The sequence below is a fragment of the Poecilia reticulata genome, linkage group LG7, assembly GCF_000633615.1.
Source record: "Poecilia reticulata strain Guanapo linkage group LG7, Guppy_female_1.0+MT, whole genome shotgun sequence".
NCBI classification, from domain to species: Eukaryota; Metazoa; Chordata; class Actinopteri; order Cyprinodontiformes; family Poeciliidae; genus Poecilia; species Poecilia reticulata.
The window spans coordinates 8,121,603-8,139,047 of NC_024337.1; the positions used below are offsets into that span (position 1 = coordinate 8,121,603).

Below are 17,445 nucleotides of genomic sequence, written 5' to 3' on the forward strand. Positions count from 1 at the left end.
CTGTTGGTTTATTATACAACCCAGATATAGTATTTATTATAGATTTATCAAATCCAAATCTCTCAAGAACCTGATATAAAAAGGACCACCTCACAGAATCAAATGCCTTTTYGGCGTCTAAACTTAACACTAAAGTCTCTATTTTTTGTCTATGAACCTGATTCATTATATGTAGAACTTTCCTAATGTTATCTTGMGTTTGTCGATGTTTAATAAAACCTGTTTGATCATTATGTATTAGCCCTGGTAGGATAGTTTCAAGTCTCTTAGAGATGATGGAAGTGAACAACTTATAATCAATATTTAATACACTGATTGGGCGATAGTTGCTACAATCTAGGTTGTCTTTTCCTTCTTTCTTAATTATAGAGATTATTGCTTCTTTCCATGAGGGGGGTACAATTTTTTCCTCCATTACCCAATTAAATGTTTTCTGCAAGGTGGGAATCAAATGATCYTGCATTATTTTATACCATTCTGGGCCAAATCCATCTGCCCCTGCCATTTTTCCCCCTTTTAGTCTTTTAATTGCCGAGTGAATTTCTTCTCTGGTTATTGTGGATACTAACAATTTATTTTGTTCCTCCGTCACTGTTGGTAGCTCTAGTTCAGACAGAAAGGTATTGACATCTTATTATCTACATGGGTTTGGGAGTAAAGTTTTCTGTAATAATTCTGAAAACATTGTTGAATTTTCTCCTCTTCAGTTTCTATTTGATCATTTAAAGGATTTCTTATTGTGTGTATAGTCCTCTCTGCTGCTTTCTGAGTTTATATGAAAGAAGTTTTAGTGATTTTCCCCCCTACATCACCGTACTGCTGCTTGTTAAAAAAGATTTTTTTCTGTACTTCAATCATGTTTAGGTCATCTAATTCTTTTTTAAATTTTACCATGTCAGATTTAATGCTGTCGTTCATAGTCACGGAGTGTTGATGTTGCAATTTTAACAATTTGTCTTCCAGGTGTTTACGTTTTTGCATGTTTTCTTTTTTTAAGTGGGAGGATATACTAATTTTAGGATCTTTTTTACTGCCTAAAATGTAGCTTTCCAGGTTCAAATTAAATCCTGTGTCTGTTATTCAATCCGTTATTGAATTTCCTTTAAATGTGGTGTGATTTAATGAGCTTAGAGAGCTTCTGCTCTCTTTTGTGTTGTCAGGTAAGTCATAGTAGACTAGTTAACCGTTTGTGACCAGCAGGTAGAGATCTTTTTAAAAGTGACTAGATGCACCCGAACACAGATTTATCAGTGCATTTTATTAAACAATTCTTTTTAAAAACGAGGCTTTAGGCCTACTATTCGGTCCCTGGAACAAAAGGAACACAAACGGAAAAAGGACAGACAAGATCAATTATTCCAAACATGCAAAAGAAATTAGTAAAACAAAAAGAAACCATGCAATGCAAAAGAAATTGGTAAGTCAAACAAACAAAAAAAAGAACAAATTATTAACTTCAATCACAAAACAAAACTAAAAGAAAACAATGGAACAAATCGTYGTCATCCGCTTCCAAATGCCCTTCGATGGGGCCACAGGAGTAACGCCCCGCCCACACAGCCGGCCCAATCCGCAACGGGTTTAGTTGAGAGCGGCCCAAACAAACAATGGCAAGACAAGACAAGACAGCAGAGCGTCCAAAGCGCTGCAGCTCCAAACAATCAGGTGCCTGAAATAGAAAAACCCATTAACAGTGGATCCAGATAACAGAAATCAAAAGCTAAATAGCAGGTAGCTCACCCAGGGGTGGAAACGCAGCCTAACCCGGGGGGAAGCTGGTCAGCAGATGAGGACCAGACGGAAGCCGCACGCCACAGCAACCCCCAGCTGCATCCGGCAACGCCATCAGAGCAACACTGCAGAAACGCACGACAGGTGTAGCACCAAAAACCAACCATGATCTCAGCCACGGATAGCAAAACTGCCACTTACGATCGCAGACGAGTCAACCAAACCCACAAGCCGACATGTAGCCGCCGATCGTAGCAACAGTGGGAGAAACAAAGACGCACGCACCCTGCAGCGGCCCGCCCAACTATAAAGGCATTCGCCCCGCCCACCAATCAACGGTGCCCGGTGCACAGAGCCGGGGAGGGTGGAACACCATCCCACCACATGTTTCTACAGATTTCTGCAGTAATTTTATCTGACTAGCTCACTGTAGGGTAGGGGAGGGGTATGGAAGAGGATTAGGACCACTGAGGAAAAATACAAATCTTTTTCAGAAGATTAAAGTCAGAATTCTGAGGAAATAATTCTAGTTTTGTTTTCAGTGGGCCTAATTGTCTTCTGTAGGGGGAACTATGTTTTCCTTGTACATTGGTTTTATGCAGGTTATCTTTAACCAATAGCTTTTCTGTCATTTAATGTAAATAAAATCTGTCAGGGAGTTGGTACTTTTTGTATTTGTTTGATTCTGAGTGTAACAGAATTAGCAGTAACAGGACATGGTTTGCATAGTTTTCCTGATGGGACCCAGTTTGCAGCTGCATTAGTCAAATAAATAGCTATGTTTTAATAAAGTCACATTGAAATATAATTTTTTTGTCCAATCACTTTCATCATGTGGGTAATCTCCTCTAGAATTGGAAGCATCCTAACGCTAAAAGCTTCAGCTTCATGATGAATCTGCTGATGTTTTGTGGAGTCACATTACCTCAAACAGGAAGTTGACCCAGCAGATGCGCAGCGCCATGTTTGTCTCTAAGAATTGAGTGTTTGCTTATTGTTGCGACAGCGGTGCCAACTGATCAGGGAGCACTGCTCCATCCTCAGGCAGATCGGAGCGTAGATGGAAACCAAAGTTATCTACAGTCGTCGTCAAGCACCACTCATTTGCATTATTTGGCTGCCTGAATAGATTACAGGAAATGGCAGCGCCGGCACATGTATGTTGTTCCCTGTTTGATTATTTCTGCCAAATGATGTTTCAGTACCACTCTACCCTCATTTGTTTAGCCACTTTCTTCCTCTCCATTCATCCTTTCTGTATTTCTCAGCCGTCAGCAACTGCTAGTATGTTTCTGTAATGCATTTTTATTGACATTAGCATATTTTTCAAAACGCAGTGCAACAAACGACAAAGCTCCCTTCCCTTCATGATACGCTTTTAATTAAACATCAAACGAGGCAGACGTCGGAGCCCGTTGAGGCTGGTAGAGCATTCACACAGATGATATTCATGCAAAAGCAGGGGTGAGAGCATTCTGGAGATGTACATGTGCAAACTCTCGTTTTCTTCCTTTTTGCTAGTCTTCTCCTAAAAAAAAGTAGCCTGTTAGGACTCCATTAATACCGCACAGGGATCATGTGACAGGAAATGCAGCGCTGTATTCAGTGGGAAACTTTCCTCGTGTTTCCTGTGCTGAGCTTCTGTTCTCATAATGAATGGCAGCAATAGAAGATAACGACACAATGACCCCTATTTGATGGTACAATGTATGATTTCCGGTATCCATTCATACTGTAATTTGAGCATGTGTTGGTCGGTGACGTTGTGTGTCGTGCATCAGGAATGCACGACACACAACAGAATCTCAGTTTACAGAGAGGAAAATGTCATCATTCATGGTAGACATGCTACATATGGTGATGAAATGATAACTTTAATGAGGAAGAAAATGTTTGAATAAGAACGTCAGTGATAAAGTGTCAACAATACGCCTTCATGTAATTACTGAAAACTTTACAGGAAGTATATACACAATGTGGACACAACAGTCACACAGTCTGACTCAAAGCACACAATGACAAATCAAATTAATGCAATAGGATACATCTAAACTCATGTCAATATCCCTATCACTTCACCACTGGATGGTATTGAAAAAAACATTTAAAGATACTTAATACATGGTTTTATTATTTAGAAGTAAACTAATATTTATTTTAAAATTAATTATTAGCTTGACTACAATAATATTACATATTGCTATCATAATACCTCCAAGAGCTAAAAACACACAACTAGTTAAATACTCATAACTAGTATATGTCATGTCATGTTGACATGACTGTTAGCTAAAACATTGATGCATAGTTTTAAATAAGTAGGTCAAACAGGGAAACAAATGTTTGAAACTGTTGGGCCTAAAATAAACACAGAATTGATTCAAAGCAGATTCCATTTTAGCATTAAGATCAAACTTCTATGTTCTTCTTATAAAGTGCTAAGACTGAAAAGCTAATGTCAGCTTGGTCATTAGCCATGTTTTCTGTAGCTAGCCTTTAGTAACAAGTTGATGTTAATCCAAGTTAGCCGCATGGTTGTTAGCAAGAAGTAGGCAGTGTACATTACCAGTAGCCATGGTAACACCTATAGTTTGTAATAAGTAGTAAAACAAGAACTAGCTTAGCCGCAGTATGAGTGTCTGTCTTTTCTGATGTCTGAATATTTACCAGGCAGCCAATGGACTTCTTATTGAGGAAAAATTGTTAAGGAATTTCTCTTTACTGTTGTACACAGATGACTATATGCCACATTAAGGGAAAAATAAATGTAGGTACCCTGGCTCATAATATAAATCCAAAGGCACACCCAGGCATAGTGTTTCCAGACGATGACGTCTTGTCCCAGAACTTACAACAGTCCATGCTTAAACTCCAATCTAGAATTTCTTTGCTTCATCTGTGGTAGATTTGTTCTTGAGAACAGTGTCAGGAGTTTAGGAAAAGGAAAAGCTTGCTGCAAAAGAATTGCACATATTAAATTATCATGATCAGATAAATAATGATCTCTTTCACTTTGTTCTCTCGTCTCATTGGCTCGAGTGCTGCATGTGACTGGATTGATCGATCACTCTGCCAACTGTCAAACGGATGAAATTCTCCTCATCTGACAGAGCTGTAAATCTCTTTTCACGTGGGTGACAGCATCTAATGTCGTCCTTCTCCCCGTCTGGACTCACACTCTCCAAGAGTGATGCAAGAACAAAGAGCACGTGAGCGCTGTCCTCCTCCGGAAAACAGTTTGATTGATATCTGAGGCTTTTCAATTTAGAGATGTAAACACCACATGGCATTTAGCCGATTAGTTGGTGTCCAGGCAGAGAGAAGGCGAGCTGGTGAAGGACACTGCAGGATGTGAGTCACAGAGGGCCATACGGGTGCCCAGCTCCGGATGACGAACTGTTCAAAGCTCTGTTTGTCATCATCAGACCAGAATAGGAAATGACACCATTGCTTACATGTTTTATTTAGTCATTTTCTGTCTGCTTACTTATAATTAATGCTCCTCTCAACATTTTGCTCCATCAAAAATAAGAGTATCATTGGGAGGTAGATGGAAAATGTACATGGTGTTCAACAGCTTTTACTATCAATGTCTAAATTAATTTCCTTTAAAAAAAGAAAAAAATATTAATCCAATGGGGAAATTAAATGTTGTAAATCATACAGTTTTCTTCAGTGATTGTAGATGCAGAAGGCTGTGTGCAGGAACGATCTCCTGCAGTTTCTATCTATGTTTCCATTACAAATATTTGCAGATTTTTGTCTATATTCTGTTAATACTGACAAAAAAACACACAAAAAAAACAGTTTCTGGATTATGGTATTTCCATTAAATAAGATATGAAATGAAAATCATGTGTAAATAAGCTTGTTAAGTCATTAACAATCAAGGCAGTTATGGATGTAAACACTTACATCAGATATATTCATAAATCAGCCATGGTAGAACTAGTGCTCAACATCTACCAGCCAATCAGAGGACTCATYGGCGTCTTATTCTGGCATTAGAGCGATAAGCGCCACCCACTTGGTAGGCCTTTTGGGGAAACTGTAGCCACTAATTTTACATAAGAACTATGAATTACACTACTTTTTGTGAACTATGAATTCAACATGTTGGAATTACACAATTTTTTATGAACTGTGATCCTGTGAGAGCTCTGGTGGAGTCAGCTGCACATTGTCTGAAAAACAAAGAAAAAACACATCATCCTGCTACCACTTGCTGTCTTCTTCGCAGTTTCTGCCAGTGGTAACATCCAGTTGTTGATCACATGACTCATAACGTAAAATAAAATAAATGTTTCTTTTGCAGTTTTATGAAATACACATATTTCAGGGTTCCCCCCAGTGTATTATAGGCCTGGATGCCCGCCATCCTTTACTAGCGCCACCGCCAGGCTAAGCCTTTCTTGTTTATGTTTTTAGGAAAATAATAATAATAAAAAAAATAATAACTTTTTTTTTCTTTTTTAAGCCGGATAGCAAGCGTCTCTGTTGCTCTGAGCGCTTCACTGGCGGAGCAGATTTATTCCTAAAAGATATGTTTATAGAAGATAGGTTTATAGTTTATGCATTTAAAATCGGACCAATCACACCGCTGGCGCCTCTGCGCGTTACCTCACGCGCTGCAGTAGCTGGATTAAGTTTACCTCAGTGCGGATCCCGCACGCCTCCTTTCACTCAAACTCGACACAGGCTAACCTATATGGATATTTACAACAACCCCCTATGAGGAATTATGATTCTTTCCAGAGTTTTTGATCAAGGTAGGACTTTAAACTAGTTAGCTCTGGTTGCACAGCTCTACGGGAACTGCAGGAATAACTTGTAGTCGCATTTTCAGAGGTATGTTGAGCGAGCGGTGAGAATGATTTATATTTGTGAACTAAGAATTTTGTGCAACTTTTCCATCTCAACACGCTGCCCAGCGCCTGGTTCTGCCTGCGCTGATAAAGTTTATCTATGTGTTCCCGGTTGGCCAGTGTATTAGTTAACGAACTAGCGCTAACCTGATCATGCAGGTTCAGCCTGGCGAGGAGCTTTTGCGCTCTCCTGTCTGTAACGCATCGCACTGATTTTATATTATATTATCCACCTCCCCAGTCTGCCATTCCTGGGGAACTGCCCCCGATGTCCATGCGATATTGCAGAGTTGCGTAAGCCAACACAACCCTACAACATCCAGAGCCTTTAGGAATTCCTGGCGGATCTCATCCACCCCCGGGGCCCTGCCACCGAGGAGCTTTTTGACCACCTTGGCAACCTTGTCCCCAGAGATTGGAGGGCCCAACTCAGAGTCCCCAGGCTGAGCTTCCTCAACAGAAGGCATGTTGGTGGGATTGAGGAGGTCTTCGAAGTATTCCGCCCACCGGCCCACAACGTCCCGAGTTGAGGTCAGCAGCACACCATCCCCACTATAAACAGTGTTGGTGCTGCACTGCTTCCCYCTCCTGAGAYGCCGGATGGTGGACCAGAATCGCCTCGAAGCCGTACGGAAGTCTTTCTCCATGGCCTCTCCAAACTCCTCCCATGCCCGAGTTTTTGCCTCAGCGACCACCCGAGCTGCATGCCGCTTCGCCCGCCGGTACCCATCAGCTGCGTCTGGAGTCCCACAGGCCAAAAAGGCCCGATAGGACTCCTTCTTCTGCTTGACAGCATCCCTCACCAAAGGTGTCCACCAACGGGTTCGAGGGTTGCCACAGCTACAGGCACCAACAACCTTGGGGCCGCAGCTCTGATAAGCCGCCGCAACAATGGAGGTACGGAACATGGTCCACTCAGACTCAATGTCCCCCACTTCCCCCGGAACGTGTTCGAAGTTCTGCCGGAGATGGGAGTTAAAGCTCCGTCTCACAGGGGACTCCGCCAGACGTTCCCAGCAGACCGTCACTACACGTTTGGGCCTGCCAGGTCTGACCGGCTTCCTCCCCCACCACTGGAGCCAACTCACCACCAGGTAGTGGTCAGTGGACAGCTCCACACCTCTCTTCACCCGAGTGTCCAAGACATACGGCCGCAGATCAGATGAAACAATGACAAAATTGATCATCGAACTGTGGCCTAGGGTGTCCTGGTGCCAAGTCTACATATGGACACCCTTATGCTTGAACATGGTGTTCGTGATGGACAATCCGTGACGAGYACAGAAGTCCAACAACAGAACACCACTCGAGTTCAGATCGGGGGGGCCGTTCCTCCCAACCACGCTCCTCCAGGTCTCACTGTCATTGCCCACATGAGCGTTGAAGTCCCCCAGTAGAACAAGGGAGTCCCCAGGAGGGGCACTCTCCAGTACCCCCTCTAAGGACTCCAATAAGGGTGGGTAATCTGAACTGCTGTTTGGCCCATAAGCACAGATAACAGTCTGAACCCGTCCCCCCACCCGTAGGTGGAGGGAGGCTACCCTCTCGTTCACCGGGGTAAACCCCAACGTACAGGCGCCAAGATGGGGGGCAACAAGTATGCCCACTCCAGCCCGGCGCCTCTCACCGTGGGCAACTCCAGAGTGGAAGTACGTCCAGCCCCTCTCAAGGAGACTGGTTCCAGAACCAGAGCCATGCGTCGAGGCGAAGCCGACTATTTCTCGCCGGAACCTCTCAGCCGCGCACACTAGCTCCGGTTCCTTCCCCACCAGCGAGGTGACGTTCCACGTCCCAAGAGCCAGCTTCTGCAGCCGAGGATCAGACCGCCAGGGTCCCCTCCCTCGGCTGCCACCCGTAACACAATGCACCTGACCCCTTTGGCCCCGACAGGTGGTGAGCCCATTGGAAGGGGCGTCTCCTCTTTGGGCTGAGCCCGGCCGGGCTCCGTGGGTAAAAGCCCGGCCACCAGGCACTCGGCCTCGTGCCCCACCTCCAGGCCTGGCTCCAGAGTGGTGACCAGCGTCCCGGCGAGGGAATGCCATATCCAAATTTCGTCTCCATCATAAGGGGTCTTCGGGCTGCGCTTTGTCTGGTTCCTCACCTAGGACCTGTCTGCCTTGGGTGACCCTACCAGGGGCATAAAGCCCCAGACAGCATAGCTCCTAGGATCATTGGGACACTCAAACCCCTCCACCATAATAAGGTGGCAGCCCAAGGAGGAAACAATCTAACTATGGATATTGTTCTCTGAACTTTTACAAAGTAAACTTGCCAGCTCCTTAAAATCTTACATTTAAAATGTTTAAATTTATGTATGCTGAAATTGAATCAAATTTAGCAGCATTGATCATCTCAATAGACAAGTTTTACATTCATGTATCTGTGATCTGTTTTAAAATATTAGCAGTTATGGGGCCCCTGAAACCCTGGGGGGCCTGATGGAGCTGCTGACTTAATTTGCATTAAACAAAAGTGCAATTAATTGATGTTCATTTTAATTGTATATCTTTGATTGGTTGTTTTTAAGACTAGTTGTGGGTTTAAGTAGTGTTTCACTGGCGATGTTTTCCCGTAACGTATAATTACCGAGTGATATTTTAAAATTTCCTGTCACCTTAACATCTTTTAATACAAAAACACGGTGGACTGCCGGTGGACCGCCTCGGCACCCCGACCACCGGGCTTAGCAAGTTTTCTGGGGAAAACCCTGTATTTTGATATGAATGAAATGCTTTTTAATTCATAACACAAAAACTGTTTATAGAAAAACATGTGTTTTAGAAATTGTCGTGTTTCCATTAACTATTTTCATAGTTTCAGTTTGTGCATTTCTATGGTTAATGGAAACTCAGCTGGTGTTGCAGTGAATCTGAAAAAGCCTCAGATTATGGTTCAGCAGTAGATCCCAGAGCAGAACCAGCCATCTTTATCAGCTTGTTCATCATTTTTGGTTTAGTTTTTTTAAAGGATGACTTGATTTGTATTTAGCCCCCTTTACTTCGATACCCTTAATAAAACCAAACCCATTAATTTTGAAGGGATAGCACATAATATGACTGAAACCATAAGAAAGATTTTTAGAATTCATGAGAAATTGACACAGATTCCCTTTAGGAGTTTATTTTAAAAGTCTCTGCTTAAAAAGTTATATAATCAATTTGGTAAGTGTGGCACCCTGCGTGTGAAATCAATTTGATGTTAAAATTAAGTTGGTACTTCATTAAATCTTTTCTTTCTTTTTCCTATCTTAGCCTACTTCCCCCTCTGAAGCTTCTTTTGTCTACTGTTGGTTTAAAGTCGGGTTATTTTTGTGCTTATTCAGTTGAGCTGTGAATCAGCTTACCAGATGCAACGTGCCTCGCTGTGACTCCMTGAAGCTTGTTAGTTCACAAATTTATTTATTGGATATAATAAATAAAAATGTAATATAATAATAAAATACGGAGCAGAGAGAAGTCTCTATCTTTCCCAGTTAGCCAGGAAAAAGTTTCGGCTGATATTCCTGAGACTGAAGCGAAGGAAACAGTGTCTGATGAGCGCATTGATAGAAAAGAGACAGAATGATCATATAAAAGGAGTATATTTCTTTGATGCAAATACTTTTTTCACTGCTCTTTTGTCCCTTTTTGCACAGGCAGCTTAAAGTGTGAGTTTATACGACTGCAATACAGAGGAACTCATACTAGCCTTCCCTTCAAATATGTCGCCTCTGGAGGTTAACGGAATATCACTCGGCAGTAGACACATTGTTATTGACAAAACTCGTGAGACAGAGAAGACGGGAAAAAAATGAGTCACCTTAAGTGTCGAGAGCAGAATATTTGATCGCCTGCATGTTTATTTTATGAGCATCTCCCCCTACATGTTTGTGATTGGACTCACAAAACACTGGTGGATTCTGGGGAAGTCGACTTGGAATGACGAGTCCTGTTACTGCTAATCAAGTTAAGTAGAGGCAGAGCAGCGAGAGATGAAGCGACAGCAGCCAGGGACCGTCGGTCCGCTAACGGTGGCCTGCAGGCTCAGATGGGGGCAGAAACAACCTACGTGTGGTTCAGGGCAGTTCGGATTTCTACAGAGAACTGAAAATATATTTATACTCATTTCAGATTTTTCAACCACAAACCTCACTGTATTTTACTGGGATGTTTACTGGGATGATAGACCAGGGAGTCAGCAGCCTTTTCTATTCAAAAAGCCACTTTTGCCCCCAAAACTACAAAATCAAATTCACCTCAGTGCAAAAACTAAATTTTACCAAGTAGTTTTATTCAGGTTTAGTGCAAATATCTTAATTCACTTGAAATAAAACTAAACTAACTTTTAAGCAGCGTTTCAGCAAGATATTCAAGTTTGTCTGAGTTCCAATGAAAAATTACTTATTCCACTAGCAGATTATTATACTTATGTGTAATAATCTTCAAATGGAACTAGTAATTGTTCACCAATTATTGATTAAATAAGAGAAGAGAAGCTTCTATATCTTGCTGAAAGTTGCTTGTAAGTAAGTTTAGTTTTATTTTAAGTGAGCTAAGGTATTTGGACCAAAACCACTTGGTAAGATTTTGTTTTTGCAGTAATCAATCCACATGTGGCACATAAAATGTTTTATTATGAAAGCTAGCAAAATGAAAGTCAAATTTATTTTTTTCACATTTTAAAACAAATTACAGAAGAAATCAAATTTGTAGAATGAGGTAAGCCTTTTCTAAAAATATGGAACAAGAAGAATGATAGTGAGCATCGTTTTGGAGCTAATTACTATTAAAAACCTGGTGTAGATATTCATAGCAGATTTTAAATAAGAACTTAAGGGAAAAACTCCTAAAATGTCAATTTATTGTTGCATTCTTATTTAAAAACTTTGAGTTAGACCCATGCATAGTAATTCATTTTCATCATTTTTTCTTTCACCTTTTTTTTTTTTTTACAAATAAAACTCTTAAAATGTCTGCTATGGATTTGAGTTCATCCACTTTTAAGTCAACGCTTTAGAGCCACCTTTCACTGCGATTAAAGCTGGCAACTTTCATGATTTTTTTGGTCATGATGTTCACAGCCACACAAAGTTTTGATCATTATTTCTAGCAAAATAGCTTCAGATCAGTCAAATTAGACACAATATTTATGTTAATACTCTTTCCACAGATACTGACTTGGGGTAAATTCACTCTGTCCTGTTTGGTGCGCTGGAATCAAACTCTAGTTCATTTGATCAGAGTCAGGTTTGTTTGGGGACGTGTGAATGTTAACTCAAACTCTGATGTGGACCTAAGAACTGAACTCTAAAAATTTAGGTCTGGCTTCATTTTAAGTGAACGTTGCGTGAGCAGACCAGCGATTGCTCCAAAAGCAGGAAGCGGACTACAGCACACGGCATTCTGTGTAAATACAACCAAAACAAACATGCTAACAGGAGGAATGGCTCATGGTCAAACTAGAAATCCTCCAACCGCTAGAATCTGTCAACTCTCCATTCTGGCTTACTTTTGGGAAGAAGGAAGTTGCGTTCTTGTCTTCTACAGTGGTTTTTATGTTTCCTTGCTTTTATTTTTGTTTTTATGTTTTTATGTTTCCTTGAGGTTCTTGCTGCAGCGCCCCTACAGGTGAGGAGGAGAACAGGTTTTTCAGTTAGCTTGATTCGTTTGTCACAGTGCTGTGTGGATGCGAACTACACCAGCTGGAAATGTAACATGTTTGTAGTTTTGGTTCCCAATTGAACTGAACTAGTTACCCTGAACGTCTCAGTAGCTTCTCTGAATAGACGAGCGTGTCTTAGCAGGTTTACTGTTTGTCCAATTTCAAATGATTAATTTGTGAGATGTTCTCAGGTTAATATATTGTTTTGCAGCTAAACTCTGCTTTAAACTTCTGCACAACGTTCATGGAACAATTTTTTTTTTAGTTTTAATTTACTTTTTTCTCATCACAAAATGATGGTCTACCACCTAAAACTTAATTAAAACCCACTGGATTTGGTTTTCATAACATGTTCARACCAGGAAAACTTGTGCAGTAAGCCTTTTTTGTGTATTTTTGCCCTTCACTTTCTTTCTTCCCTTCTTTCCCTTTTCTCACTTTGCAGCTTCAAAATTGACAACAAATATTTTCTAATGTCTCCTTTGTGTGCGTCATTTTGAGGGAGTCCTTTCTGAAACCCGCTGTTGATAAAATTGGCTCTTTGGATTCAACAAACAGATATTTTTTTCTTCCCAGCGCTGATAGACACATGTCAAGACACAGAAATGTTTTCACTTGTCCCCATTTTTAAGAGTTGCAACGTTTTCAACTGTAAAAAACAAAAAAACACAAAGAGCCTTTGCCTTACCTCCTGCTTGTGATAAGTGTTAAACAGTAGGCAGACACAGCCTGCGGGTGCGCCTTTTTACTTTATTCAAATACCTTTTTTCTCTGTGCCTCTTTTCTCCAGCCGCTAATATGATACATAAGTGTTTTAATATGAGGGAGGCAAAGGGAGTCGGATCAAAGCGGCACGAAGGGAGGCTGCACCATCATCGGGGTCCCGCGCCACCTCGCCGGAAACTCTACCCTGCTAGTTGGCTGCTGCAAAACATCACCTGGATTACACCGACTCGCCGCCCTGTATAACACATGGAGACACTGACTGCACACAGAAAAAAGACCAATTAACACATGCATGAGCCGAGTGGAAATGGGAGGAAGCTCTTGCCAAAAATAATCTCCCGGCGTTTCCCCCACAACACATTACGGTGGCCTTAACTACGCCTGGCTGCCGCCCACAGGGGCAGATGAAGAGGGGACGGGGAACATCTGTTGCCTTCACACCAATCTGGCCAGGAGTTGTTTAGCTTTAAAAATGACATCGAGGTGCCGCTCTAGTTTTCAGGTAACACTTGAAAGCGGCGGTAACAGAATCCAAAAGTTCAATCAGAATCCAACAACTCTCATCTGGAGAAGCGACGCCAGGGGAAAACGGGGGGCCACCGACCCAAAGTAATCCCCACCAAGTCCTGAAGTGAGGTCGCACCTTTAAAAACATACCAGTCTAATTAAAACAGAAAGTTACACCCAAGTCAATGAAGTGTTTGGGAGTAAACCAGGGGAAGAAGAAGGAGGAGAGCTTGTGAGCAGCAGCTTTAATTGTCGCAGGCTGCCATTTCAAAGACTGGCTGCATCCGGCAGAGAACAAAACAGCTTCAAGTTTCAACAGTGTCACAAGATTTTTATACTTGGAGAGATTTTTTAAGCATTTTTCTGTCTTCTTTCTTGTTTTCATCATCTCCAGATGCAGTTTGATTGTTTTTTTCCCCCCCTTTCCGTCCCAAGAGGTTCAGGTGATTTAAAAATAAGAAAAAAAGAAAGTCTGATTTTCGTCACATTCCAGAGTGAGAAAAAAGAGAAGCAGGAGACTCAGGCGTTATCGGAGGCTGCAGTTRTTTTACGACCAGACCGTCCTTGGGAACTGGACCGGCAAACTTTATTTTGTTTTTAACAAAGGCAAGGTTGCACAGTTAAGCTCAGATCACAGGGGTCTCACACACACACACACACACACGCACGCACGCACACACACACACACACAAACAATTGTTGAAATGGGATCGGGGGAATCAATTGTCTCAGAAGTGAAACCAAATTGAGCAGAGCTGAGCCGTTTTTGTATTTACGTGGCGCCGCCAAGCTCTAAGTTGGCGTCAATATGCCAAAATCAATGGCGGTTTTGGGCCTGCTGATCTGAACTTACTTCAGGAACCAGATCGTCACTCAGCCGCTGCCAGGAGAATCTTCCATTTCCCTCTTCCTTTTTGTTATTTTAATATCTACACCTGCGCTCCAACTCATCGGCGATCCAGATGAACGGTTTCGCTGATATCGATTATTATCTCAAGCCTCGCCGGTTTCCCTTCAGCTCCTGTTGCCTTAATCAGAGTGAAACTGGCTAATTGTCTGAGTTATCACTTGATAATTTCCCTCTTCACCACGGCTCCACTGAATATCTCAGAGCGGGTAAATGAATCATGAGCCTGTGAAGTCGGCCCCCTCCGATGCCATCTAATGCTATAATGGTCACAATAATGATGAAGCCAACTGCTGCTAATGGAAACTGGCCGCCATTACAGCGGCCAGTTTCCATGACAGTGCCGTCATTCGTCCCAAATCCCAAACCAAAGTTAGAGTTGAGCGAGAACAGGGTTTTAAGGTTTTAGCTGTGAATTTTCACCAGCTCTGGTGATCGGTAGTAAACGTATGTCGGCTTTTTTCTTCAGAATATGAACGCTGGTCAGATGTGTCGATTACTTAACAGATATATTAATACAGCACTAGACAAAATTATCTTCATAGAAAGGTTTCTTTGTTGAGCCCCATTCATAATCCATAATTCATAGTGTTTCACAAGACAGGAACATCAGGCGAACCAGTTAGAGGAGAAATACTTTGTAGTTTGACAGAAAAACAGACATTCACATAACCAGATGGAGATTTAACTTCCAACCAAGCAGCTTTTACTGTAGGTGTTTTTCTGCAGTTTATAGTTGTAATTCCCTTCATTAAAGTCAAATAGGACAACAAAAAACTACTAAACCAAAGATTATTTATGAAAGACAGATGCTGCTCAGCTCCAGAATCAAATTTAAGTTGAAAAGATTTTGGAAAAGACTAAAACGTCTACCATTAAAATATTTTGACATAAAGGTTTGTTTTATAGAGATATCCAAATTTCTGTAGCTTAAACCCAAAACTGTAATCCTGATATACACACAGGTGGAGGAAACTGATGGCATCATGWCAGCTGAGGGGATCATTCAGAAGTTGTTTATGCCTTTAGCAGCATTGGACTGAGAGGTAACAGAGGAGCAGTTCCACCAGCTGACACTAGTCTGCAGGAGCTGAACGTAACTCGGTGGCGCTTTGTGTAGTTAAACATTTAGGTGTCCTAAGTGGTTGCCACGGGAGATTCAAAGATTTTTAAAACATGAAAGAATCAAAGAAACACTGCAGCTGTGTTTTTGATGAGGGAATAATGCTACAACATGATTTAAAGCTTATAAAGTTAGATACCCTCCCTTAATGACCTCACCACATCACAACCTCAAAAAGAAGGTCAAGGTAAAGAAGAGCATTAATACAATACATAATGGAATGTGAATATGGTTAAGTCCTGAATTAWTAAATAAGATTACCGTATTTTAGTTTTATATAAGCAGGTGTACAGCTGCACCACATTAACAGATTATGGTTCTTAACAGATTGATGTTAAAAATTCAGAATTACCCAGAGAGTTTTGCTCTGAAAATAACAATCTTTGATGCATCTCTACTTGGTAACAGCAGCCACACCGAAGAGTGTTTTCATTGGAATGACTTCAGGTAAGGGGGTCACTTGTCCATTACAGGGTTAAACTTTGATCTTGAGCCCATTCCTCTGTGCATTTCTGCCTGTTTACTGATTGGTTGTCTGCAGCCTGGCAGTGAGGTTCTGGTCCTGGCTCACTGTTGGCCCGGTCCGTTTGTGGAGGACCAGTCCAAGAATTCTCTGGTCCTCAGAATTCTCATGTTTCACATTGAGGCTTGTAGACAGCGTCCTCAGCTAACTGATCCGGTATCAGTCCAACCACATTTAGACAACGTCTGGTCATTAACACATGCCTGGTCTTAATTATAGACTCTTCCACCTGAAAAGCTCATTTTTAATCTTTAAATCACACCTGCCTCACAAACAAGGAAAGCTTTAAAGGATTGATCTGGACAAGAAGTGGATCTGATCAAAGCATTGTTTTGGGGTTTTTTTTATTTGTTTTTTTATTTTCTGCTCTCTCCTGGTGAAGTTGTGTTATATGAGCCCAGCCCACACCCACCATGGCACCAAATCCAGCATTGGTTTAATGAAGCTGGAGTTTGTGTGAGAGTCGCAGAGACTGATGCAGGCAACTCTCTGATGTTCACATTTTATATTTCCTTTACCTGGCAGCTTGGCTTTCTCTTCAATTATTAATTAGTTTAGGGTTTCTTCTTCATGCCTATTTCTTTTTTTCTCTCTCTCTTCCATGTTTTTCTCTGTGTCGTTTGTGAAAACTCTCTCTCCCACCAATCCTTTGGCCACTGTGTTAGTTCAGCTAGCTTTGGCCGAAGAGTCAGCTCTCGCTGCGACACAAATGGAGCTTAGCAGGGAGCGTCAATTAATCCAGCCATTTATGTGTTTTAAAAAAAATGTTTCACCATGCAGCTATTGTTAGTGGTCTGTTTCATGTGCATTGTGCTGAAGGCCATGTTTATATCCGCTGAGTTTGATGGACTCTTAAGAAGATTCAGGAAGTGTTAGAGGAGCAAAGGTGAGGCAATGACACAAGAAAGCAAGAGGTCTCACTGAACTATATTTCTTTAGTCTTGTGGTCCTCCCAACTTTAACCTATTACTCACCTTTCTCCAACCTCCTCTTTGCCTTTTACGTTCTCCACCCTCTAACTCTGATCTTTCTCGGCCCACTGGGCCTTCAGATCTCGACGCTCCAAGCCCCTGTTTGATGAAGACATGCACACATGGCGCCGTGTGTGTGGTGAAGAACGACAAGCCGGTCTGTGAGTGCACCGAGGCCTGCACCCTGATCTCTGACCCCGTCTGCGGGTCTGACGGCCAGAGCTACCGAAGCCCCTGCGAGATGCGAGCGATGGGTTGCACTCTGCAGAAGGACATCCGCATCCAGCACAAAGGACAGTGTGGTGAGTCAAAACACTGCAGAGCACACATAAAGGTCAGAGGTCACGCCTCAGCAGATGTTATTTTAGTTTCAACCCAAACTTCACCCCAGCATTCAATTTTTAATGTTTTCATTAGCAAAGTGTTTTAGTGCGCTAAATACAATGTGGGTG

The 17,445-nt window shown here is 41.9% G+C and overlaps 1 protein-coding gene across 1 annotated transcript in view; it reads left to right on the forward strand.

Annotated features, from left to right (window-relative positions):
* The window catches only part of agrn (agrin), a 476,432-nt gene that overhangs the window by 344,877 nt on the left and 114,110 nt on the right, over window positions 1–17,445 (forward strand). The window contains exon 9 of the mRNA XM_017305640.1: window positions 17,074–17,295. Coding sequence (XP_017161129.1) covers window positions 17,074–17,295 — 222 coding nt within the window. The remainder of the gene's footprint in view (window positions 1–17,073; window positions 17,296–17,445) is intronic.